Here is a 26984-nt window from a genome sequence, read left to right as displayed (position 1 = left end):
ATATACTGCAATTACAGTATAAAATGTACCCTGCACAAAGACTGCCTTTTATTAGCTAACTATTTGGAATGGATGTGGGCAGAGTACATTATGTAACTATTCATGCTCTCTGATACCTGTTCAAAAATGACAGTCAGAAACAACTGACCAAATGAGAAAAAGAGAGATGTTGACTGGTATAAAAAGAGCACAGCATCAGACAAATAGTGATAACAACATGAAAAAAAAAAAAACTCTCTAAGCTAAAACATTGTTGAGATTTTTCTTACATGCTGTATAATTAATATAAAGGCCCTGAATAGAATGAGATACAAAAATATATTTTAAACCATTTTTTTTCTTCACAGTTGTAAATTAAAATGTATATTATCTTTGCAAAATGGGCAGTGTTTATAAAGTGTGAACATGCTATAGTTTTATCATACATGAAGAGGACCTTTTTTAAAAAATTTGACCATCAGTGCTCAACACTAAAAAAATCAGTTTTAAAACTTTTCATAAAAGATTGATCAGAATTTTCTTGTAAATGTATTCAATAAAACCTCTCAGGATCATACTAGAAAAAAAGAAGGTATGACATGAAATCTGGGTTGAAAGGAAAGGTTTCAGGCGCCATTAATGTAATGGACATATTGAGCCAAGAGAGTTCTGAATGGTTCCCTCTTATTCACTCTCTCTGCTGAGAGTGTCTAAATAAACACACATTTCTCAACAAATGGAAAAACTATTGATTGGTTTTCCTCACAAAAAGAGGCTTTGCACATGCCCTTTCTCTCCACAGCCCCTATCCAAGGGATGATAAAGTTTTCTCATATACAGGTGCATATAATAAATTAGAATGTTGTGGAAAAGTTCATTTATTTCAGTAATTCAACTCAAATTGTGAAACTTGTGTATTAAACAAATTCATTGCACACAGACTGAAGTACTTTAAGTCTTTGGTTCTTTTAATTGTGATTTTGGCTCACATTTAACAAAAACCCACCAATTAATCTCAACAAATTAGAATACTTCATAATACTTCATTTTTAGTGTATTGTTGGCCTTCTGGAAAGTATGTTAATTTACTGTACATGTACTCAATACTTCCTAGGGGCTCCTTTTGCTTTAATTACTGCATCAATTGAGCGTGGCATGGAGGTGATCAGTTTGTGACACTGCTGAGCTGGTATGGAAGACCAGGTTTCTTTGACAGTGGCCTTCAGCTCAACTGCATTTTTTGGTCTCTTGTTTCTCATCTTCCTCTTGACAATACCCCATAGATTCTCTGTGGGGTTCAGGTCTGGTGAGTTTTCTGGCCAGTCAAACACACCAACACCATGGTCATTTAACCAACTTTTGGTGCTTTTGGCAGTGTGGGCAGGTGCCAAATCCTGCTTGAAATCAGAAATCAGCATCTTCAAAAAGCTGGTCAGCAGAAGGAAGCATTAAGTGCTCCAAAATTTCTTGCTAAACGGGTGCAGTGACCAGGGTTGTAACGATATACTGGTATAACGATATACCATGATATAAACATGTGCGATTATCATATTGTGTACACTTGCTTATCTACGGTATTGGGAGAAAATAACAGACACAGTATCTCACCTGTGCCTATACAACAACTCTCCACTTAACTGTTCTCTTGCTCCACCCACACGTACAATGGCGACTACATCAGAGACAGAGGCCATTATCTCTAATCTCTATCCCATGTCAAAATATGAGTTAAAACTGGCACTAGTATGGGAATACTTTTTAAATAGAAAAGACGAATGCTTATTTGTCCTCAACACAGTTTGCAAAAACTGTGTTCGGAAAGCGGCTGCAAAACGAGGAAACGCATCAAACATGTTTACCTATTCAGAATATCATCCCTCCGTGCAGATACAGCTATGTCCCATTTATAACTTAAGGTTTAAGCATTATGATTTCTGTGATGTTGAGTGAATCCCAGAATCCAGAGAATTTACAGTAGCTAGCTACAATGCAGATGTCACATAAAATGTGTGATTTGATGATTGAATAATAAATCAAAAACAAACCTTTAAAATAATGACAAAAGCACTGCTATATAAATATATATTCTTATCTGTTTGTTTTGCATGTCTCTCTGTGAATGAGCGGCGTTGTGTCTTTTACTACATACTCAAGTATGCGCCGGCGTTTCTATAGTGCCTGGTTTAACATTGCCTGCTGTCTCACTATCTGAGGACGTGAACACAAACACTGAGAGCCTCACTGAGAGAACAATTAATAATTATTTCATCATTTTATTTGATAAAAACACGGTCAATAACAAATACATTCTGACACTCCAAGCTCTTCAGTACAACCCGTCAAAATAAAAATCCACTTTTAACTCAGAGAAATTGACAGAAATGATGACTACTATGTACTATATTGTAGCCTACTTATAAAATAAAAATAATAATAATAATTTACATAAACATTTTTAAGGAATATAATTTTTTCCCTCATTTTATTTTAGTAAATCTCTGTAGTGCAACCCTTTGCAAAACTTTTTTAAAAAATGTATGCATTTTCATTACCACTTTTTTGATAGTATATAAGTATTAAATCATAAAAGTACAGAATCCAGAAAAATTAAGTCAAACCAGAATTTATGAATTTGTATGAGTAATGAACAGTCAGTGATTACATTTTCTTGTTTTTGATTCATGAAATTTGAATAAACAAATGCTTTTAAACATTTCAAGCAACTTGGGCTATGAGCTTCTCCGCCCTTCCTCCAGACTCTAGGACCTTGGTTACCAAATGAAATACAAAACTTTCCCAGGTAAGATGCCTCTAACATTGTCTGTGGTTCATCAAATTCCTTGACACGTCTGTGTGTGGTTGCTCTTGATGCCTTGACCCCAGCCTCAGTCCATTCCTTGTGAATTTCACTCAAATTCTTGAATTGATTTTGCTTTGCAATCCTCATGTGGTTGTGGTTCTCTCGGTTGGTTGTGCATCTTTTTCTTCCACACTTTTTTCTTCCACTCAACTTTCTGTTAACATGCTTGGATACAGCACTCTGTGAACAGCCAGCTCCTTTGAACAATGAATGTTTGTGGCTTACCCTCCTTGTGAAGGGTGTCGATGATTGTCTTCTGGACAACTGTCAGATCAGCAGTCTTCCCCATGATTGTGTAGCCTAGTGATCCAAACTGAGAGACCATTTTGAAGGCTCAAAAAACCTTTGCAGGTGTTTTGAGTTGATTAGCTGATTGGCATGTCACCATATTCTAATTTGTTGAGATAGTGAATTGGTGTGTTTTTGTTAAATGTGATCCAAAATAATCACAATTAAAAGAACCAAAGACTTAAACTACTAGAGTCTGTGTGCATTAAATTTATTTAATACACAATTTGAGTTGAATTTCAATTTGAGTTGAATTACTGAAATAAATGAACTTTTCCACAACATTGCAGGAGATGCACCTGTATGTTCAGAAGTACGGAAACTTTATTTAATTCCCATAATGTTAATGTTTTTTTTAGATAGGCTAGTAAGTCTTTCAAGCAGATGTTATGAAACTTATAAACAGAATAATTCACCGTAAAATTAAAATAGTCAAAATAATTCATGAATTCAATGCTACTCTACAACATATTTCTATAGTCTTTTGGATTTTAAGTCATTCTTCCCTCAAAATATTGATTATCACCACTGTTAACTTCCCTTGGCACCTACATGAGAGATGCAACAGTGCCGGATTCATGAACAATTGAGTTCACCCACTGAATGACTTGTTCATGAAGTGGATTGATCTGGTTCTCCAGTTTACTCAATGATTCAGCTGTAGTTGTTAACAACACACTTGAGTGGAAATAATCAGTGAATAATAACTGTTCAGTGGGTTTGTCACGCACTCACACAAAACCATTGTATGGATACAGAAGACTTCATATACTGTATACAAATGACTTTCATGATACATTTGCAGTTTTTTAGCTTTATGGGAAAAGTTCACCCTAAAATTAAAATTTACTTTAAAAATGCTGATCTTCAGGTTAACCAAGATGATAACAGATAAACAGATTTAGAGATATTTAACATTTCATCACTTGATTAAAGGGGGGGGTGAAATACTATTTCATGCATACTGAGTTTTTTACACTGTTAAAGAGTTGGATTCCCATGCTAAACATGGACAAAGTTTCAAAAATTAAGTTGCACGTTTGAAGGAGTATTTCTGTTCCAAAAAAACCTCTTCCGGTTTGTCACAAGTTTCGGAAAGTTTTTTTCGAGTATGGCTCTGTGTGACGTTAGATGGAGCGGAATTTCCTTATATGGGTCCTAAGTGCGCGCTCTTCTGCCGGAAGAGCGCGTGCTCCCATATAGCACAGCACTGAGAGAGGCTGAGCACAGCCTGATCAGAGCGAGAGCGTCGCGAAAAGTCACAAAAGAAGTGTGTTTTTGGTTGCCAGGGCAAGACAACCCTGCACAGATTACCAAAAGAGAAACAGCATTAAGGGACCAGTGAATGGAGTTTATTTTTACAGAGCATCAACGGAGTTGTGCAAGTGTTTTTGTTTCTTCCCTGCATTTCGGATTGCACATCGTTTATTTCTTAAGGATAATGCAGTCCCAACGGAAAAGGGTCACGATTGTGTGTTGGAACCGCAGGCGGTTAGTAAAACTGCTTCAAATATGTCTGTGTTGTTAACTTAGCTATCAGCGCATAAGCACATCAAGTAAACAACATGCGATGTTGTCATCAAACTGCACTTTCCACATGTACCGCTTAAAAAAAAAAAAAAAAAAAAAAAAAAAAAAAGACGACATAAAGTGGAACTTAGTCATTTTCCAAAACCGCTAAGCAAATATATACAGTTTCAGTACATACCACATAGCATACCGCCTTTGCTGATGCTGCTCTTGTTAAATTTCAGCCTCTGGATCTGTGTCACAGCTTCCACATGCTCTCAACTCAAAAGCCTACTGGCGCTCGTGATTCTTTAGCTCCGCCCACACGTCACGCCTCTAGGCGCTCGTGTTTTTCCGGGAAAAATCGGTACAGACTATCTTTCTCTTATAATAAAAATAAAGACTTTTTGGAGTTATGAAGGATGCAGTACTACTCTATAGGTACTCAAGATTAACAGGATATTGAGTGAAAACGAGCATTTCACCCCCCCTTTAACAATGGACCCTCTACAGTGAATGGGTGCCATCAGAATGAGAGTCCAAGCAAATGATAAAAACATCACATGTAATCACAAATAATCCACACAAATCTAGTCTAGTTTTAAGGTCTTGTTAACTGAAAGAGTTTTTTAAAGAAACAAATAAATCATTTTAAGGCATTTTAACTTTAACTTTCCATAATTCATATACACAAACATATTTGGGTTGTACTTTATTTTATAGTATGTGTGCTTACATGTACTTATAGTGTACTTACAGTGTATTTATCTAAGAAAGTTCTGGTAATTCAAGGTAACTACATGGGGTTAGGTTAAGGGGTAGGTTCAGGGTTAGTACCTATTGTTACGTAGTTATTGTAATTATTATAGTAAGTCCTGTACAGGAACAGGACTGTAAAATAAAGTGCTACCCATTGTTTTGACTTGTATTTAAGCCAGAAGCAACAGTTTGAAGTTAGAACGATATATGTGTTAATTACAAACATGCAGCTTTTACTTCAGAATACAATAATTGACAGACTATTTGTAAAATAATGTTATGTTTCAACTCTCATTCTGACAGCACCCATTCAATTCAGAGGATGCCTTAAAAAACTAATAATGCAATGCTTCATTTATCCAAATATCTTCAGATGAATAAATTCATTAGCATCTTGGATGGCCTTGGGGCAAACTCATTTGGGTCAAATTCATTTTAAAATCCTTGTTAATTGTAATGTACAAGAGTAACAAGTCAGTTATTCATAATTTCTCCTTTTGTGTTCACAGATGAAATAGTCAATACAAGTTTGGCGGTTAGAAGATGAATTTTTACTAATGGGCAAATTAATCCTTTCATAGCCTTAATGACAGGAAGCAGTAGCTGCTCAAAAGAGCCAGGAGTCAGGTTTCCTCCTAACGTGTCAAATGATAAGCTACAAGCATTTCACTTTACAAGCAGCGTTTACTTTGGCGCTGAAAAGCTTCTCCAATAGCGCTGTTGCAGTCTAAAGACGGACCCTCAGCAAGAGAGGATGGCGTCAAGGTCATTTGAGGGTAGCGGGGTACATTGGCAGTACGCGCTCCCCAAAGGAAGCCATATTTTGCACAATAATCTCATTGATACAACATCATCAAATGCTAAAAGCTTTCATTTCTAAAAGCAGTTTATGGCGTAACGCGCTCCCTCTTGCAATAACGCCCTAAGCCTTGACAAGACACCGCTATACCGGCAAGCACACAGTCAGAGTGACGCGTATAATAAACGAATGATGCGAGCTGGTGGGAATACTGCTGCTGCACGTGCCTGTAACACCGCAATAACACACATCCACGCGCGGAAATAGGAACTGCCCGCTTTTAACGGGATGCAATTATAGACCGAAAGTGTAGCGTCAATAAGATATTTTGTGGCAATGGGGGCGAGAGGGAACACACAGTACTATTGATCCCTGCTCTAATGGGGCTCCCGGATGTGTTTGTATTCCATTCAAGAATTTTATCATAAAAAGGCAGTCTTTTGTAGATATTGATCTATGACATAATATGGCACATTACATGCTGTTTCCTGTAGTACATGTCTTATTCTAAGTTACTGGAGGAATAAAACGAATTAACACACTTATCAGTTTTGCAATATACACATAAGTACGCATCGTATGAACTACCTGATAGCTCAGCATGCTCTCCTGGTCGCTGTTCTCGGCAGGCATGCTTAACTCCGTTTTAAAGCAGAGTCAAAGGTGCGTTGATTGCAGCTTGCACAGAAGGAATACAGCGACGCGGATCAGATTTACAGTTCCTGTTGAGAAACTCCAGATCACTTGATGCATATACGGTTAGACATGAAGTACTCTTGGTCCCTTCTTAAACTAACATTGAGATGTAAACGCGCATTCGCCCTTTCTATACTTTAATGCTGTTGTTAGGCGCGCGCTCTCCAGGACTTGGAAAGAGGTACTGACTGTGGCAGCATCATATGTGGTTCAGCCAATCAGAGAGCTCGAAATGGGACTGTTGCTGAAGCTGTAATTCGATTGATGCGTTTTTGCACCTATACAGGAAAGTGCCGGAAATAGTTGTACAATTCTTGAGAGTGAAAATAATGTGAACAGCGTCACAGCGTCTCAAGTAAGTGAAGTTTATATAAGATCGTGTTGAAAAAGCATGATTTAGTGTCTAGGTAAACTACTTTTTTTAAAGCCAGAATGCCGTAATTGATTAGTGAATGGGGTTTATTTTTTTATGATAAGTGAATAAACGCCATTAACAATGCTACTCATTTATTTTTCACAATACAAATATGTCTGCATACATAAAATCATTATTTTGCTTATCTAGACAATAATTAAATAAAAAAGTATTAATAATTACGCAATTATTTTCTCTCTGCTTTCCATAAGATATATAAAGACGCTTAACACCGTGGTGTTATAAATTTCGGTTTTTCATTCAAATCATGACTCATAACATTTCTTTAAAATATAGCATACATTGCCATCTAGTGTCTTTTCTTATGTACAGGCAGCCTTACATAGACCAACTTTATTCCAAAAATACAGGTAATCACAAATAAACAAAGCAAAACATAAATATTTTAGAGGCAGTCCACGCAGTGTCTATGGAGCAGTTTAGTCTTACAGTAATCATGCATTTGATAGCCTAAATAGTGATGTGCATGTTATTGTGTTCTTTCTGGCCAAGCTAAAAGATCACGTAGACTTGACAACTGATATGACGCTTTAACAATCAATCTGTTATGGAACAGTGAATAATTCAAGTGCCTTTCAAAGCGACTAATTATGACACTTTTAATAGACAATAAAATGTTAGTTAATTGTTATTACTGTGCCCCCGAGGAGATTTCTATATAATGAGGATGTGGATTTCAACCCCCTGACATTTCTGAAACATTCTATATTTAGCGCTAATGTTCGTAATAATTCAAAAGCCCAGTCTGTATGTCTTTAATTTAATGGAGCCAAAAGAGTATAATAAAGGGATGCTAATTGAATATTTCATAAACAGTCGTTGTTGTTAAGCATTATCTGAATATTAAATATTAAATTCCTCAGTGTACAACTGTAGCATTGTGTGTTCCGGCTTGGTTTGACGCACGGCGTCATCCGTTTCCAGGAAACAGTTGTCAAGGGTGATGTAAACAGCGCGGTGGAGCTGGAGTGTGTGCAGTGCGCACGCGCTGAACGAGCGTTTCTCCGCAGCTCCACGGGCCGGTTGGCAGGCTGGCCGCACCGGTGACCTTATCGATTTCAACAGACTGCTTCTGGCGGGTGTCAAATCCAGAGGTGACCGTCGCAGTCCAGGTGAGTTTGCTCAGCGATTCTCAAGATCACTATGGCCGTGAACGGGCCTGAGGAGCTCCACGTGTTTTTGTTATTTTTTAAGTTTTATAATGTCAAGTGGATTTATAAACTAGTGAAATAAGTTTGAAATTAAATATTGCGATGTGCTTCTTTATTTACTTAGTACAGTTCTACTGAGTTGGGGAGGAATGTGCATAGATTTTTTTTTCTTTGTTGTATGTTGGATCCGAGTATGAGCTTCTGTGTAAAGTCGTTCCCAGGCAGTGACAAATTACAGTGTTCAACTATCGATGCATTAAAGTACGGACAGCTTTCACATCTCATGGTTATCATTGTGACCGAGAGCTGTCATCTCTCCAGTTTAATATATATTGCTGTGTGAGAGAGTTAATGAGTGAACAATGCATTAAATTTATCTCACTTCGAACTTTAGGTTGAAAAGGGAAAGACTTGCCTATTTTGTGAGTGATATGAGAAATTAACTCAAGCATGCACCAACATATGCAAGGTACAGTATGTACACACTTATGCCACATTTTAATATATATACACATTTTTTCCCCTCTTACGATGTCACCTAACATACTCACAGAGATATTAGAAGTTGAAAGTAAAAGTATGGGATCAACAGGTTTTTTTTTAATAAGAATAATTGTATTCAGCAAGCAAAGGGTAGAGACACTTTTTATGTTTAAAAAAAGTTATTATTTAAAATAAATGCTGTTCTTTTAAAATTTCTATTCATCTAAGAATCCTGAAAAAAACTGAGAACTAAAAAAATCTGTTAATATTTCACAGCATTACAGTTTTAATGTATTTTTAATAGGGCCGGGACTCGATTAAAAAAATTAATCTAATTAATTAGAGGCTTTGTAATTAATTAATCGCATTTTAATCGCATATAAATATTTGACCTGAGAACAGTGAGAAGTAATTTTTTTCACATGGATTTATAGTATACCATTGAATAATGACTGAATACATAAGCTTAAGCAACAAAATATTGTTTATTTTTGTTCAACCAAGTCTTGCAGACCAGTGCAATTTTTGCCATGAAGTGTAGCAATAGCATATTTAGAAACAATTTAGAAATAGTACATTTCAGAAATTCAGGAAGCTTATAGGTGCTGGAACCTTCTGTAAAGTGTTTTTTTTAAGTAAAACACAATACTGTCAATTACATTCAGAACATTGGAAACACTGACTATTAGAAAACATCTCTCTGTTGCTTCAGAGGCCATAACATACTAATTCCAACTCTCAATAACCTTGGCCAAAACAATGAAGAGCTCAACATAAACTGTTGCACCAACAAAATAATACATAGTTCAACATAAAGTGTAAAGTCCACACTAGCTGCTATATGTTTTGCGTTTAGGTGATACTTGAGGCTCGATGTGCTCAGTGTTGCCAACTTCTTTCAATGGAAAGTAGCTAAACCCTGCCTGAAAAGTCGCTAAATGTCGCTAGATGACGTCATGTGCTAATTAGCATATTCATGACGTAAGTGCGTCATATTATCTTGCCCTTTCTGTGCTCATGTACTGCATTTTAAGGCAGTCAAAATTCTCAATAAAAGTTTTTTATTAGTATATTTATTAGTACATTTGAATGTTTCTGTTGAGAGAGAGGCGTTGTGCACGCTGGGAGAGAGCGAGAGAGAGAGAAAGCTCGTGCGGCAGTACCGGAGAGTCTCAGAGACTAAATAAGGTCTGTCAAAAAAAGTCACTAGATTTGTCGCTAGTCGCTTTTTTGGAAAAAAGTCGCTATGGGGGTGTGATAGAGTGGGACACTCTTAATGGGATAATACTGGTCTGGCAGTTTCCTTTGACAGGGCTCCGGTCAGAGAGAAGGGCACGGAGAAATTGTTCCAGCAAACTTTAATATTGTAGTTTGGGTACAATCATTGGTGTACAAATAGGTATATGTGTGGGTGTCTGTGTGTGTGGTCTATAAAGGAAACAAAGAATAAAATAATAATCACAATGTACAAAAGTATAAAAAACATGTACAAAGGTATACAGTAATATCCAATGCAATAATAAACATGGAATCAGAATTCTGAAATATAATAATTTGGTCAAATAACCTGAAAAGAGTCATAAACAACTAATATACAGGCATACGAAAGGTTAATGAGGCAACGTAGGAATACTAAATGGATTTGGTGGTCTTCGCTTCCCTCTAGTGGAAGGGGGCGCAACAGCACCCCATGCGCTCAGCACCTGAGGGGCGCATGGCCAGGGAGCGCTGAATTTCACTCTAGGTGCGTCTGACAGCGACACAGAGGCTAAACACGATTTAGCAGTGGGACTACAGGGCATAAGAACTGAAATATAGCACTCGAGAATACAGCTTAAGGCTGAGATAATGTAAAGGAAACAATCTCCAGTCTAACAAGGCTTATGACATGTTCACGTGATACCTATTAACTAAAGAAATACACACGAAAGTATCAAACCATACATATAATATACTTAACATGAAAACAGGTGAAAGTATACAACATCTAAACAAGTCAGATGGCAATATTTGCATCTTAGTGCAAGAAGAAACTTACTTTCGATTAGGTTACGCACACGCGAGCCACCATCCCACAGAATGCGGAGTCGGGAATGAGGATGTGATGCGCTCGGAAAGGATATGACATCATTATAGTTTCAAAATAAAATGACAGGAAATAAAAGACTTTCCGACATAGCCGCCCCCAAATTTAGCAATAAATTTGAATCCCAAAGAAAGTCTACTTAGTTGGCGTCATCTTCATCCTCCCAGGCTGACAGCCGCACAAGGCGCACGACTGGCCGTAGGTAGGTCTGTCCCTTGATCTTAACTTCAGCTGCCCTGACTCGTCCATCCGAACCGGAACAGGTCTTCACCACTCTCCCAATGGGCCACTGAGCTCTGGGTAGCTGCGAATCAACCACCATCACCACCTGGCCAGCAACCAGATTGTCAGTGTCCTTGTGCCACTTCGACCGCTTCTGTAGGTCCGGGAGATGGCGACGGATAAAGTTGGACCAGAAATGGTCCGCCAGGATCTGGCTGTGGCGCCATCTTCTTCTGCTGAGAAGGTCACTAGATGCATAGACAGCTTGTGGGAGTGATGCATCGCGGCGTCCCATCAACAGTAGATTTGGTGTGACGGGATCCGGATCCGCAGCATCAGAGGAGAGGTACCCAAGCGGTTTAGCATTGAGTATTCCTTCCACTTCAATCAGCACAGTTTGCAGCACAGGTTCAGCGACGGTGTGGTCCTGAAGGATGACTTGGAGAGCTGACTTAATCGACTTGATCTCTCGTTCCCACGTTCCCCCAAAGTGTGGAGAGCCAGGAGGGTTGAAACGGAACTCGATTTGCTGTCTGGCCAGCTGTTCTTGAAGAGGAACTTCTAAAGCAGCAAAACTGGCTTGCAGCTCTGCAGCTCCACCTCGGAAGTTGGTTCCTCTGTCAGCCAGGATCTCAAATGGCTTTCCGCGGTGGGCGATGAAGCGGCGGAGGGACATCAGGAAAGCATCAGTGTCTATACTCTCCAGTAGGTCAAGATGTACACAGCTCGTCGTCATGCACTTGAAAATCAGACCCCACCGCTTTTCTGTACGCCGGCCCACCTTGACATTGTAGGGACCGAAACAATCGACTCCAGTCGACCAGAAAGGTGGCTTGTATAAGCGGAGTCTGGCAGGGGGTAAGTCTGCCATCCGAGGGACCACTGGAGTAGCGCGCCATTTCTGACATTCAACACAGGCGTGCTGATGATGCTTGATGGACTCTCTTCCCCGGAGGATCCAATATCTTCTCCTCATCTCGGCGAAAACCCGCTCGGGACCTGGATGTAGCAGTTCACTATCATATTTCTTAATGAGCAGCTTCGTGACATAAGATTTGGGATCGAGGATGATAGGATGCATCGCATCTGGGTCAAGATCTTCTGCTCTGCGTAGTCTACCTCCCACTCTCACCAGGCCCACAGCTTCATCATACTCTGGAGCAAGCATGAGCAGGCGACTCAGTCTCGAGATGGACTTACCAGCAGCAAGAGCTTCCACTTCTTCAGGGAAGGACTCACTCTGGGCTTGTCTGAGGACATGTAGCTCTGCTGTTTGGACATCAGCTGCTGTCATGGTGGGACTGCTCTGGTCATCAGCCGCCCCATGAAGGCTCTCATGGGTAGCCTTGAGAAGACTGTCCCAGTTGTCTATATCAGACTGGAGTGTCGTGGTCGGAAAGCAAGTGGTGGCTCCACAGAACAATGTTTTCCGAAGTTCTTCCTCGTCAGCTTCTTGGGCTTCTATTAACGGAAGCACTGGCCAGGAGTCTGGATGTTGTAGGAGGAATGGTGGACCTTGGCTCCACCGGTTCGGCTGGCTGAGTTCGAGCAGGGGTTTGCCACGAGTAAGGTCATCGGCTGGATTGTCAGTGGTGCGGACATACCGCCAGGTCGAGTTTTCAGTGAGCTCTTGAATTTCTGCGACTCTAGTTCCTACAAAGACCTTGTAGCGACACGAGTCGGAATTGAGCCACGTTAAAACTGTCATCGCGTCAGTCCAGAGAGTGACTTGCTGGGAAGGGAGTGACAGTTCTGTCATAATGACTTTAGCCAGCTGGGCTCCGGCTAAAGCAGCACACAGTTCGAGGCGTGGCATGGATAGTTGTTTGCGAGGGCTCACTCGTGACCGAGCCATCACAAATGCAATGTGGACTTCACCTTGATTCTCTTGGGTGCGGAGGTAAGCAACGGCTCCGTAGGCTCTTTCAGAGGCGTCGCAGAAGATGTGTGCCTCTCGTCTGGGTGCCCCAGTATCTGCTACTGATGGGACATAGCATCGGGGGATTTCCACTTGAGGAAGATGGATTAGTTCACTCTCCCATTGTGTCCAGATATCCAGCAGAGCCTCTGGTCTGATCAGTTCATCCCAGCCAACTCCCACTCTCCACAGGTCTTGAATCAGGATCTTCGCTCGTGTGGTGAATGGAATTAGGTATCCGAGGGGATCATATTGTGTTGCCATCACCTTGTAGACGTTCCTCAGAGTTGGCTGTGAATATTCTACTAGTCTGTGGCGGTACCCAAGGCGATCGGTAAGGCAGTTCCAGCGAAGGCCTAAGGCTGGCTCTTCGGGATCTTGTCGAGACTGAGAGAGCCACAACTCGGTGCTTGCTGCTTTCGCTTCCAATGGAAGATGCTCAACAACGGTGGGGATGTTACTGGCCCACTGCCTGATGTCAAAGCCTCCAGCTGAGAGCAGTTTACGCATGCGGTTGATAATGGTCTTGGCTTCATCAGCGTTCGTGACACTGGTCAAACAGTTGTCGACGTAGAAGGCAGTCTCCACAAGGTGTAGGATGTCCTCATAACCGCCGCTGTTATCCTTCACATGCCGCTGCAGGGCGTATGTGGCACAGCAGGGACTACATGTCGTCCCGAATGGCAAAACCTGCCACTCATACACCGTTGGTTCATCCTCCCTCTTCATACCTCTCCAGAGAAAACGGAGAAGGGGCTTGTCTTCTGGTAGCAGGCGAACTTGATGAAACATCGCTTTGATGTCACCACTGATAGCCACACTGTGTTCTCGAAAACGAAGAAGTACACCGAGGAGAGTAGGACCTAAGGTCGGACCGGGCAACAGTTGGCTGTTGAGACTTTGACCGTTGTGCTGGTAGGAACAGTTGTAAACAATCCTCGCCTTACCGTTGTGGTGGACAACGTGGTGCGGCAGATACCAGGACTCTGTGGAGCTGTCTACTGTGTCAGGAGGTAAAGGTTTGGCGTAGCCCAACTGTTCAAGTTTCTGTATTTCTTTACAGTAGGTGTTAGCTAGAGCAGTGTCTTTGGCTAGACGGCGTTCTGTGCTCCGTAGCTGTGGGAGCAATGTGTGCTTTGGAGCCCAGAGCGTGAGGCTTGCTTTGCGCCTCAGTAGTGGAGTAGCATACCTTGTTACTCCATCCACCTCTGCCTTGACTGTGCGCTGTTCCAGCAGTTCTAGGGCCTGCTGATCTTCTTTGGAGCGGATCACAGTCTTGGCTTTGGCATACGGGGTTATGTCAACTTCCCACAGTCGTTCAACGTGCCGTTGCAGCTCTGAGTTAGTAGACATGGTGAAGTAGCAGTGAGTGCGCTCACCAATGAGGTTAAGGTTGGCGGGGCCTTGCAATGTCCAACCAAGAGCAGTACGCACAGCTACAGGACTCCCAGGAGGACCTGCTCGGACCGGTTGTTTGGGAAGCAGCAGATGTGGAAAGTCAGAGCCTATCAACAGAAGCGGCTGGACCTTGTCAACCTTCGGCAGGGGAAGACCTTGCAGGTGGGAGTATCTGCGCATGAGTGACTTGACAGGATAGCTATGCTCAGACAGACTCAGCTCACTAGCGGTGAAGGCATGAAAGATGTGGTATCTTTGTTTGGGAGAATGAGCTGGGGAGATGTCGAACGAGACAGCGGCTCCTTGTAGACGGATCACCTCATGGCGGACAGTACGTAAAGGCAAGCTTTCAGGCTCTTTAGCTAAATGGAGATGCTGGGCTGCTGAGGGAAGGATGAGGGTTCTCTCCGATCCATCGTCCAGAATAGCGAAACCTTCCAGAGTGTGTTCGGCATTGTACAGGCGCACCTTAACTAGCTTCAACATGACTCTCTGCGGACGACTAGGACGGTCAACGTATATGGTGTCGGGAGCAGCACTGACCATTAACACTTTCTTAGCCTCTTGGGAACACACTTCGTGGAGCACGGTCAGGTGTTGCTGTTTGCACACTTGACAAGGCTTCTTGAGAGTACATGCCTCAGGTTTATGGTTCCTGCCACACCTCCAACAGCCTCTGTCTTTGATCCAGGCGGAAATGTCTGATGGAGTGAGCATTTTGAATTTGGGGCATAAGCTGAGGTAATGTTCACGGGCGTCGCAGTACGGGCAGTAAGGCTTCACACTGGGTTTACCTTTGGGTGACTTTGTGCTGCGAGCAGGATCTGGAGGGGCTACCTTAGCTTGACTCTCAGTGCTGTAAAACACGTTGGATGAAGGACCCTGGGATTTCTTTTTGCCCTTAACTGGCTTAGGCTGGTCTTGGAACATCAGAGCTGCTCGAGATGAAATGCGCTTTGCTTGTGACTTTAACTGAAGCCAAACTGAGAAGTCTTCAAGCGTGTAGGTCTGATCTGTGCCGGTCCTCAGGATGCCTCGGTTTATGCTGTACTCCACAAACGCATCTCGATAGCTAGTAGGCAGTTTGCTTAGCAGCCTGTCGACGTGGGAGCCACATCGCAGTTCATAGCCATTCTCACCCTCAAGGGAGCGGAGCATGCCAACTAGACCTTGTACTGAGAGGGCAAAGTTGTCAAATGCCTCTGGATCTCCAGATCTTACGTGAGGTGAGTTTAAGATGGCACCCAGTTCACTCTGCACGAGCTGACGCGGTTGCCCATATTTATCTTGGAGAGCCTGGAGGGCCGAGGTGTATGGCTTTGGATGGTACATGTAAGCTTGGGCTAGCTTGTAGGCGCTTGGCAGTTTCAAGTGATCGAGGAGGACTTGATATTTAAACTGCTCTGTGAGGTGAGCATGTGTGTTGAGCAGATTATCCAAAGCCATCTTAAGCAGGGCAAAGTCTGACTCTTTACCTGAGGTGAAGTGAGGTAGAGTAGGTCTAGGAAGGCCATAAGATGTGGCAACTAGGAGCTCCATGAGGTCTGTACCCGGCGTTGTCCTGTAATCTAAAGGCGCTGTGCCCTGTCGTGGAGAAGGTGGCATGGCGCTGTAAGGATAGGACAGCGTGTTAGCAGCTGATAGCACTGGCTGTAGAGGTGTACCAGGTGGAGGCACATATTGGACCTGGGCTTGACTATAGACCATGTGTGGCTGGCGAAGTGGGGCCATATACTGTCCTACTGACAGTGGCGGAGAACATAAGGTAACGGCACTCACGGCTGATCTGGGAGCCGACTGCGAAGCTGGGTTGATGATTGCTGGAGGAGGAATCATAGTAAGATACGTAGACTGTGGCTGAGAGAGTACACTAGTAGTAGTATAAGCACTCACTTGTGGAGCGGGCAGGACTGATGTAAGACTGGTCGAGACAGGTGGACTTCTGACTATACTGGAGACTGGTGGCATTACATGCATAGATGGAGTAGAATGGAGCAGTCCATGTCCATCTTGTGAGTGGAGTAGGAGAGGCTGTACTTCTGATGAGGACCTTAGATTGTACTCACATTCACTGAGGGGCCTGGAGGAACGGGGACTCTCAATTCCTTCTTCCTTCAGGAAAGACGTGATAAGAGCTGCTTGCGCCAATTCCATCTCTTTCTCTTTCTGTCGCCGTCGCAACATCTGATGCCTGGTGATAGCCTCTTTACTCTTGTATGCCATCTCTGCTTTCTCCTCCAGTCGACGTCTCTGCCGTTCTTGTTCTCTGAGAAGTTCCTCCTTCTCATAGAGGGCGTCTCTGGCTTCTTTGTCTAGAAGAGTACACTGCTCATCCACTAGCGTCTGCTCCATGATCTGCCGCTGCACTTCTGCTAATTCCATCCGCTTGACCTGTTCCTCCAACATGGCACTTTGTAGCTCGGATAGCCCGTCTGCAATGGACCTCTTAGTTGATGAGGCAGCACTGGCTCGAGATCTTGGTCTGCTACGACGAGAAGATACCCAGGATCGACATGACTCTGCTCTCACAGATGGCAATGAAAGTGGATCAGGGATTGGGATGTCTTGAGCTGGGGCTGCTGCTCCGAGTTCCTCAGCTTCGGTGGAAGGGAGTACTGTGACTCTCGGTGTGTACCCAACTTCAAAGTTTGCAAGGGATGCTGGTAACTGTATCTCCCGCTGGGGTCGAGAACGCACTGCTGGATCTGCAGATGGTTGTCCTGGCTCCATATTGTCTCCAGAAAGCTGTCAGATCCGGCTCGAAGGACCATGTGATAGAGTGGGACACTCTGAATGGGATAATACTGGTCTGGCAGTTTCCTTTGACAGGGCTCCGGTCAGAGAGAAGGGCACGGAGAAATTGTTCCAGCAAACTTTAATATTGTAGTTTGGGTACAATCATTGGTGTACAAATAGGTATATGTGTGGGTGTCTGTGTGTGTGGTCTATAAAGGAAACAAAGAATAAAATAATAATCACAATGTACAAAAGTATAAAAAACATGTACAAAGGTATACAGTAATATCCAATGCAATAATAAACATGGAATCAGAATTCTGAAATATAATAATTTGGTCAAATAACCTGAAAAGAGTCATAAACAACTAATATACAGGCATACGAAAGGTTAATGAGGCAACGTAGGAATACTAAATGGATTTGGTGGTCTTCGCTTCCCTCTAGTGGAAGGGGGCGCAACTGCACCCCATGCGCTCAGCACCTGAGGGGCGCATGGCCAGGGAGCGCTGAATTTCACTCTAGGTGCGTCTGACAGCGACACAGAGGCTAAACACGATTTAGCAGTGGGACTACAGGGCATAAGAACTGAAATATAGCACTCGAGAATACAGCTTAAGGCTGAGATAATGTAAAGGAAACAATCTCCAGTCTAACAAGGCTTATGACATGTTCACGTGATACCTATTAACTAAAGAAATACACACGAAAGTATCAAACCATACATATAATATACTTAACATGAAAACAGGTGAAAGTATACAACATCTAAACAAGTCAGATGGCAATATTTGCATCTTAGTGCAAGAAGAAACTTACTTTCGATTAGGTTACGCACACGCGAGCCACCATCCCACAGAATGCGGAGTCGGGAATGAGGATGTGATGCGCTCGGAAAGGATATGACATCATTATAGTTTCAAAATAAAATGACAGGAAATAAAAGACTTTCCGACAGGGGGTCTGAAAAGTCGCTAAATCTAGCGACAAAGTCGCTAAGTTGGCAACACTGGATGTGCTGCGGTGATATGCGAACGCTAGTTGGTGCTCCAGTATAATCAGTCCGCCAAAACTCATTCAGTGAGAAATGTTCCGCGGTACAAAAATAAGTTATTAAAAATGCGGGAATTTTTTTTCTGTAATTAATTAATCTTAGTTAACGCGTTATTTTTTTTGTAATTTATTAATCTCAATTAACGCTTTAAAGTCCCGGCCCTAATTTTTAATCAAATAAGTGTAGCCTTGGTGAGTATAAGATGTTTTTGAAAGGCATAAAAAAAAACTTAAATATTTGAACAGTCAGTTAGATACTGTCATAGGTACAGTGATGTTTATACTGAAATATTTATATTAATAACCTACACCTAACCCCCCCCCCACCAAAAAAAAAAAAAAACAATAAAAAAATCGGTTGACATTAGTAGACTGAAATCAAAACACGATTTGAACTGTTTCAGATATTGAAGACCAATTTAAATGTTTTTTTCTTTTCTGTATATTTGCCAACACAACTATTGCCAAATCCTAGACTCAAGATCAACCCTGTTATTTATTTTGTACAGCATTCTTGTAAAGCATTTCTGTATGTCACAGTGCAACCCTTGGAAGGAAGAGCTCGTTGTAATTATGTAAATCTGCCTATGTTAAATGGGGACAGACTGAAGACAGCTAAGACTCTAGTGGACAAGGCTATAAAGGTTAGGCTTCTAAAATCCTAATGAATCACAGCAGAAGAAGTGCATGGATGAACTCCAAATTATCTTTAATTTTATAATAATAATAATGATGAGATGACATCAAGATCTCAATGAACATACACTGTTTATTTTGTTGATTCTAATGTAGGAAAAGAAAGTGTTCTCGGTGCTGGGTCCCTATCCTATAATCCGTGCAGGCCTGCGTGCAAGAGGATGGGTGGAGCGGCGCCTACCACGGCCCTCTGTCCCCCAGCCACGTCGACATGATCTTGAAACAGAAGCCACAGATGAGGGAGACAGCAGTGATGATGATGGTGAGAGTCTCTGACAGAACTATGATGAGATACTATGCATCACTTATGTGTGTGTGCGCATGGGTTTGTTTACTAGCTATACACAGGGGACTAAATTGTACCCAGAAGTTAGTTGCAAACACAATGTTCTGTTGGGAATGTTTTAAATGTAAACATGATTAAAAATGACCATATTTAAAATATTCAATAGCTATAGTCAACTTTGTCTAGCACCTTTTTGTCAATCAGCATGATCCCTGTTTCTAAGTAATCATAATTAAATTAATTTAAACAACAGATGGTTAGGGTTTTTCCACAATTACATTTATTAAACAAGTTATTACTTTTATTTAGCAAGGACACATTAAATTGATCAAATGTGACAGTAAAGACATGTATACTGTAATATTTCAAAGAAACGTGTTCATTTGAACTTTCCATTCATGAAAGTAATGTGAAAAAAATCAAGGGTTCCACAAGAATTCATAATAATAAGAAGAAATGTTTCTCGAGCATGAAATCAGCATATTAGAATGGGTTCTGAAAGAGCATGAGATGGGTGTGCGATATAATGATGTTTGATCGTGGATGATTAAAATGTCTCCACGATCTGCTTTTGAAAAAATATTGTAGTATCGTGCTACAGCGTGCCTCCGTCTCAATAAAGGCTTCACATCAAATGCTATCTCTGCTGTAGTTACTCTCAGGGGACACCCCACACAATCAAGAAAGTACATTATTTGGATGTGCTTTAAAGCCCTAACTGTTAAACATTTAATTTGCGTGCTGTTCTGACGCTAAGAAGCTTGTCAGCCGTGCCGTAATACTGGAGTGGAAGTTAAAAACAGAAGGATTACACATAAACACGGTTATGTCTAAAGTGATAGTAAACATCTGAGAGAAAAATGGACGAGTGCCTGTCAATGTTAGATGCAGCTCTTAAAGCAACAGTACTAAACACCTTTTGTCATTAAAGGGATAGTTCACCCAGAAATGTAAATTCTATCATTATTTACTCACTCACATGTTGTCCCAAACCTGTATTCTTTTCTTTCTTTTGCTGAACACAAAATAAGATGTTTTAAAGAAAGTGGGTAAACAAACATGACAGTGAGGAAAAAATAAATAAAATACTATGGAAGTAACTGGGGACCAGCAACTGTCAACAGAAGAAAGAAATTAATTCGGGTAAAAAAAAAAAAATACTTCAGAGTGAGTAAAGGATGACATGTTTAATAATAATTAAGTGATTTAATTTTTGTTTATTTGTTAATCAAATTTCTTAAATACTAATGCTAAATACACCTACTGTAACTGAAATCTTTTTGTTTTATTTGTATATTGTGTGTATTTGTAACGTGTATCTTGGTTCTTATTTTTTAATATCAAAGATAAAAATAATGACAGAGATTTTTATCTTTGCCCACTTCGGCCATTTTATTTATTTTAGATTTCGTTACCTTGTAAGACTTTGTTTTTAAAATAGGTAAATTAGTTTGGCTGTAATGCTCAGACAACTTATTGTTTGAGGTTTTACTATTTTACAAAAGTTTAAATCGTGAATTTCTGGAAAAAATCGTGATATTAAATTTTTGCCATATCGCCCATCCCTACATGAGAGTAGTAGTAATGACTGCTGAAAATTAACTTTACCATCATAGGAATAAATTACATTTGAATTTTTTTTTTTAAACATTTTAATTATAATAATATATCTCAATATTAAATTTTTAATCAAATAAATGCAGCGTTGGTGAGCAAGAGACAAGAGACATTTAAACAATCTTACAAACCACAAATGTGTGTGTGTGTGTGTGACGTATACTGTAAATGCTTTGGTTGAAGCATCCTGTGAAACTGTTTAGTTAATGATCCACTGTAATCTAAAGCTCGATATGATAGTTTGAGTTGCTAACCGGACACCACTCATTCCAGCAAACGGATGTCAGCGACATAGATCATGCTCTCTGTCCGTTGACTACTGTCACACCACCTTCTCTCTTTCTTTATGCAGACTTTGGAGAAGAGGGAGAGAGGTACGATGAGGCAGATGATCTGTACGATATAATGGTACGTTTAGAAACTCTTGAATTTCATTTCACTGATAGTTTCCCTAGCAGCTGGGAGTAATTTGTCGACAGTGGACAGTCCCTGATCATTATTTAAAATTCCTAGACACGGTTGGTTCGCAATGAGACGCCATATTTCTACTGGACAACCAGGAGGGATTCAATCGACTGTCGGTCTTTACGTAAAGACCAGATGACCAATCATTACGCAAAGGCAGGATCTTTCACCACCAAGGTTCATGACAAATTTTTGAAACCAAAATTATTCTATATAAAAACACTTTCCCTTACTCATTACCTTTCATTTCATATATTTCAGGTTGGTTTGTGTATACACTTAAGAAATCTGCAGTGGTTTGATGAAGCAGATCCCGATACATTCTTCCCACGCTGCTACAGACTGGGGGCGGAGGATGATAAACATGCTTTTATTGGTCAGTACTCTTAATTTTTATTGTCCCCTGTTGGCTAATTGTTTCCTTTTCATTTCCCAAAGAGATTTACACCACATGAACTTCACAGTCTCCCTGGGGCAGTCTGGGGTTAAATGTGTTGCACACAGGCACAGTTGTGACCTATGTTCTACAGTATGTAGCTTTTCATGGGTTGCTCTGTCCTTGGATTGAACCTGCTGGATTGAACCTAACGCTGATGTGATCCTCTGAAAGAAATTGATGTTGTTCTCTTTCTTTCCAGAGGATTTCAGAAGAACTGCATGCACAAGTCTACTGCTGTATGTTTTGGAGAAGTATGGAGGGGATTCAGAGGGGAAGAGAACCGGAGAGATGTATGATGCTAAATCTCATGGTATGGCACACACTAACACAGACATACCCACATTAGGTCTTAAAATTATTCAAACATCTTCTTCGCTCCTTTTTAGGTCTGAGCAAGCTGCGTAAACAGCATGCCAATCAGACGGTTGGAACCTCGATAATTGACAATGCATTGGATATATGTCAGGAGTATCTTAAGAGTTTAGAACACTGTGACATAGACAACACTTTGGAAACAATCCCTACCCTCTCAGAGCAACAGTGGAAGGTGTTTCTTCGGAATTATTATTTGGTTATTCAGTGAGTATGATTTTTGATTATTGTTTATAGTGCACTTAATGAGTCATATCATGTCATATCATCTTTAAAAGTTTGATGGCTGAAATTCTATAATGAAAATCATTAAATAAAACGAAGCTGCAAAAATGTCTTATTCCAAATGTATGCAATTTTCTAACATCAGACAAATGACAGAATTTGTACACACGGTTATGTCAAAAACAAAAACTTTCTGTTGGAGTCTTGCGAGAGCACAAAAGATTAAGATATAATAAAAAATTTCTTGCTGATTTCCTTTGCAGTGAAGGACTGATGATAGAGGGCTGTGAAGCTTATGTGGAGCGTTGTAAATGCATGCTGGAGCAGATGAGTTGTGTTTGCCCTCAGATGGAGACTGATGGACTCTGCAACATCTGGATCATTAAACCTGGGGCCAAGTCACGAGGCAGAGGTGAGTAGGTGAAGACTGTGCAGTAAAAGTGGAATAAAAATACAGCAAAACTGTTTAATTTACTTTGACTTTACTGTTGTAGGAATAATGTGCATGAACAGGTTGGATGAGATATTGAGTTTAGTAAATACAGACCATGGCATTATGAAGGACAGTAAGTGGGTGGTGCAGAAGTACTTGGAGCGGCCTCTCCTCGTGCATAACACTAAGTTTGATGTAAGACAGTGGTTCCTGGTCACAGACTGGAACCCTCTTACTGTGTGGTTCTACCGTGAGTGCTACCTCCGCTTTTCCACCCAGCCTTACTCCACTCATACACTGGATAGGTGAGAAAACAAATGCCAAACATTTAAGGGATAGTTCACCCAAAAATGAAAACACCCCAAAATTAAAACATTTACACACCTGCAAGTTGTTAAAAACTTGTGCGACTTTTTCTGTAAAGCACAAACAATATCTAACTATATAACTATCTATTTATCTATCTATCTATCTATCTATCTATATATATATATATATATATATATATATATATATATATATATATATATATATATATATATATATATATATATATATATATATATATATACATATATATATATATATATACATATATACAGTACATATATATATTTATTTATTTATTTTCTTTTTTCTTTCTTTCTTTTTTTCATCCAGTGATGTTTTGGACCCCACTGACTTTTACTGCAATGACAAAAACTGTTGAACTTCTAGAAAATATATACTTTCGAGTTCTGTAGAAAAAACAAAGTCATGTAGATTTGAAGTAACAAGTGTGAGAAAATGATGACAGAATTTCCATTTTCAGGTTGAACTATTCCTTTAAGAGAGATTATTTAATAGGCTTCAATTAATCTAAAATTTTCTGCTATCCAATCTCAGTTCTGTACATCTCTGCAACAACTCCATCCAGAAGCATTTTCAACCAAGCCCAGATCGCAATCCTTGTCTACCCGCTGAGTGCATGTGGTCATGTTCACAGTTCCGCTCCTGGTTGGCTGCTTCAGGCCAGGATATTCTGTGGGAAGGGGTGGTTGTTCCAGGTATGCAGAAGGCCATTATCCAAACTCTCTTGACTGCACAGGACAGTGTGGAACCTCGCAAAAATAGTTTTGAGCTCTACGGAGCTGACTTTATGCTGGGACGGGATTTGCGACCTTGGCTGTTGGAGATCAATGCCAGCCCCACCATGGCACCCTCCACAGGAGTCACCGCTCGACTCTGTCCCGCTGTACAGGAAGACACCTTGAGGGTGGTGCTGGATCGACGCTGTGACCGCAATGCTCACACTGGTGGCTTCCAACTCATATACAAACAGGTACACATACACAATGTCAAGATCACCAAACTAAATGGAAAAACAAACAAACATATATATATGTGCTACTTAGCAAAAGTTCTTATGGTGTGGTCACTAAGGTTTCATTTACTTGATCTAAAATGCAATACAGTAATATTGTAAAGTATTATTACAACAATAAAATAACTGTTTTCTATTTTAAATTATATAAAATTAATAAATGTGTTTTATTCCTTTGATGTCAAAGATGAATTTCCAGCAAACATTCTTTAAGAAATTCTTCTAATATGATTTTTGATATATTGTCATTTTGAACATTTCTTATTATCTATGTTGAAAATAGTTGTGCTGCTTAATGTGGAAACATGTGGAAACCATGATATATTTTCTCAGCATTCTTTGATGTTTAAAAAATTCAAAAGAACAGCGTATATTTTAAATAGAAATCTTTACTGTGACTTTATCGATTCAAAGTGTCCTTTCTGAATTAAACTATTATTATAAAAAAATAAAATAAACACTGACTCCAATCTTTCACTTATAACTTCTTTTAAATAATTAAAAATTGATCAATTGAATCAGTGAGGGTAAAATATTATTGTCTAATAGCTTTTTGGGTCAAAATAGTGTCCTAAAAACTAACTTTATTTTCTAGATGCAAAACATTGTCTTTTTTCTTCTGTCTTCAGGCAGCAGTAGAAGTTCCTCAGTATGTGGGAGTGAATCTTCTCGTAGAGGGGACTTCAATCAGGCGTCCTCGAGCCCCTGTTTACAAGCCTCTGACTCAGTCTCTCCCTGATCCGCCATCAAAATCCAGCAGTTACAAGTCTTCGCTCATAAGCAGCCATTGCATTTCTGGTAAGGAGAACCAATCAGAAGAGGTAAAGAAGGCCTGTGCTACCCTCTCCTCCCATAAAGTCATGTTAGAGAAGTCTTTGGGCTTTCAACCTAAACTGAGGAAACGTCCCCACAGACTCGTCTTGCCCTCAACCTGTTGTGTCCTTCCCAACCCAGCAGAACTTCATCCTCAAAAGCTCTCACACACTCACACCCAGCCCAATCACCCCACTTCACACAGGACACGAAGCAACCTTCCATCGCTTTACCGTCCAACCCTATCACTGGACGTAATAAATCTACAACCCAGACAACAGCTCACCTCCGGTCGCTACAAACATGAAACGCATACAGTCAATATATCTTATCCTGTCTTGCGTATGCAGAAATACCTGTCGCTAAACCATAGACTGACTATGGACACTTTTACGGACAGAGAAGGGCCGAAGTCATCCTGATGAACCTTTTGAAGAACATGATTTAATTCAAACAGATTCCTGTGTGATAATATGACCTAAAAGGAATGAAGAAGTTTTAGATTGCATCAGTTGTATTGTGAGTTTATATTTCAGTGCACTGTATTTAAAACCCATATCGCTTTGCAATCTACTGTCAAAAATAAGAAAAAAACATATTAGTTGAGGAAGAGGATTCCAGCATCTTTTTCTTGAGCACAAGCTTTTATTTATAACCAGTTTTCTTAAAAAAACAAATCCTATGCAGAGTATTGACTGGTCACTTCCACATAATTTATGCATACTTTGGCCAGTGTCTGTTAAGTTCCAAAAAAGATCAAAAAGCACATAATATTATAGACCATATCTGGCTGAGATATAACTATTTTAAAATCTGGAATCTGAGGATACAAAAAAAAAAGTATTGGTAACATCACCTTTAAAGTTGTCCAAATGAAGTTCTTAGCAATGCATATTACTAATCAAATATTAGGTTTTGATGTAATTACGGTAGGAACTTTACAAAATATCTTAATGGAACATGATCTTTACTTAATATCCTAATGAGTTTGGGCATAAAAGAAAAATGGATAATTTTGACCCATATAATATATTGTTGGCTATTGTTACAAATATACCTCTGCTACTTATGAATGATTTTGTGCCCCAGGGACACAAATATACTTTAGTGTAGTGTAGTGTTTACTATATTAGTTCCGTCTGTTCGTGAATCTGCCACTAGATGGCGCCCGATATCGAGAAATCACCGCTATGCCCTTCTGCACTACGGACTAAGCAGCATGTAGTGTTCACTACATAGCTAGGGTCTAGGGAACGAGTTAATTGAACGACACAACAGCTTGAGAATTTTAACTTTTTGGGAAAACACATCTTAAACATAATGCATGCAATTGAATGTAAGATATACAGTAGTACTGTTATGGAATACCAAGTTCTGTAAAATACTGAAATGGGAACTTTGTACTGTAGTATTAAGCTTAATGGTGCTACATTTTGTTTCCTTATGAGCTGCTCGTTCAGTGTTACTGGAAACACTAGTGACATTCTCAAAATTGTAACTTTTTATGCAATTAGAATATATATTAAAAAAACTTAGATTTTTAAATAACTGTTTTTGCACTATTATGATGGTAAACCTTTAACCAAACTCACCACTAGATGGAGGTAGCATTCATCTTCGTAATTTTTGTCAAGGCTCGTCATGGGTATAAATAAAATAGTATCTTTACATGCTACATCCACTGTGATGGTTTGCTGTAATATGTGTTCATACAGTTTGGTATGTCAACATGTCAAATAGACAGGGCTTTAAGGATATTTTTGTATTTTTGCATCAACCTGATCATCTTGATATTCTAAAATAGAAGGTAACACTTGAACTCTTTGAAATCGCTGAAATATTTGTGTGACTTATGCTCACTTAAGTCTCAATTGTTGTTTTACTCGACATATAATATATATA

The 26984-nt window shown here is 40.1% G+C and overlaps 2 protein-coding genes across 4 annotated transcripts in view; one reads left to right on the top strand and one right to left on the bottom strand.

Moving 5' to 3' along the window:
- slc4a8 (solute carrier family 4 member 8) overlaps nt 1–7114 on the bottom strand; it is a 28820-nt gene extending 21706 nt beyond the window's left edge. Inside the window, exon 1 of the mRNA XM_026260402.1 lies at nt 6783–7114. Coding sequence (XP_026116187.1) covers nt 6783–6827 — 45 coding nt within the window. The 5' untranslated portion in view covers nt 6828–7114. The remainder of the gene's footprint in view (nt 1–6782) is intronic.
- A 1071-nt stretch (nt 7115–8185) lies between these two features.
- ttll3 (tubulin tyrosine ligase-like family, member 3) lies at nt 8186–25590 on the top strand. 3 transcript variants are annotated; one of them, XM_026260458.1, is made up of 14 exons: nt 8186–8438; nt 8602–8738; nt 8872–8946; nt 18914–19017; nt 19166–19331; nt 21325–21380; nt 21486–21614; nt 21699–21813; nt 22076–22186; nt 22263–22455; nt 22737–22885; nt 22968–23211; nt 23792–24227; nt 24899–25590. In XM_026260458.1, exons 3-14 carry the CDS (start codon nt 8928–8930, stop codon nt 25502–25504), a joined length of 2328 nt encoding a protein of 775 aa, XP_026116243.1. In that variant the 5' UTR covers nt 8186–8438; nt 8602–8738; nt 8872–8927; the 3' UTR covers nt 25505–25590. The 3 variants fall into 3 exon arrangements, with proteins under 3 accessions (XP_026116243.1, XP_026116236.1, XP_026116249.1); XM_026260451.1 differs by lacking the exon at nt 8602–8738; XM_026260464.1 differs by lacking the exons at nt 8602–8738; nt 8872–8946 and having other exon boundaries at nt 8187–8438.
- Nucleotides 25591–26984: the final 1394 nt, after the last annotated feature.

The sequence above is a fragment of the Carassius auratus genome, chromosome 6 (genome assembly GCF_003368295.1).
Source record: "Carassius auratus strain Wakin chromosome 6, ASM336829v1, whole genome shotgun sequence".
Taxonomy (NCBI): domain Eukaryota; kingdom Metazoa; phylum Chordata; class Actinopteri; order Cypriniformes; family Cyprinidae; genus Carassius; species Carassius auratus.
Note: the sequence above shows the minus strand (reverse complement) of the source record. Positions and strands in the feature narration are given on the sequence as shown.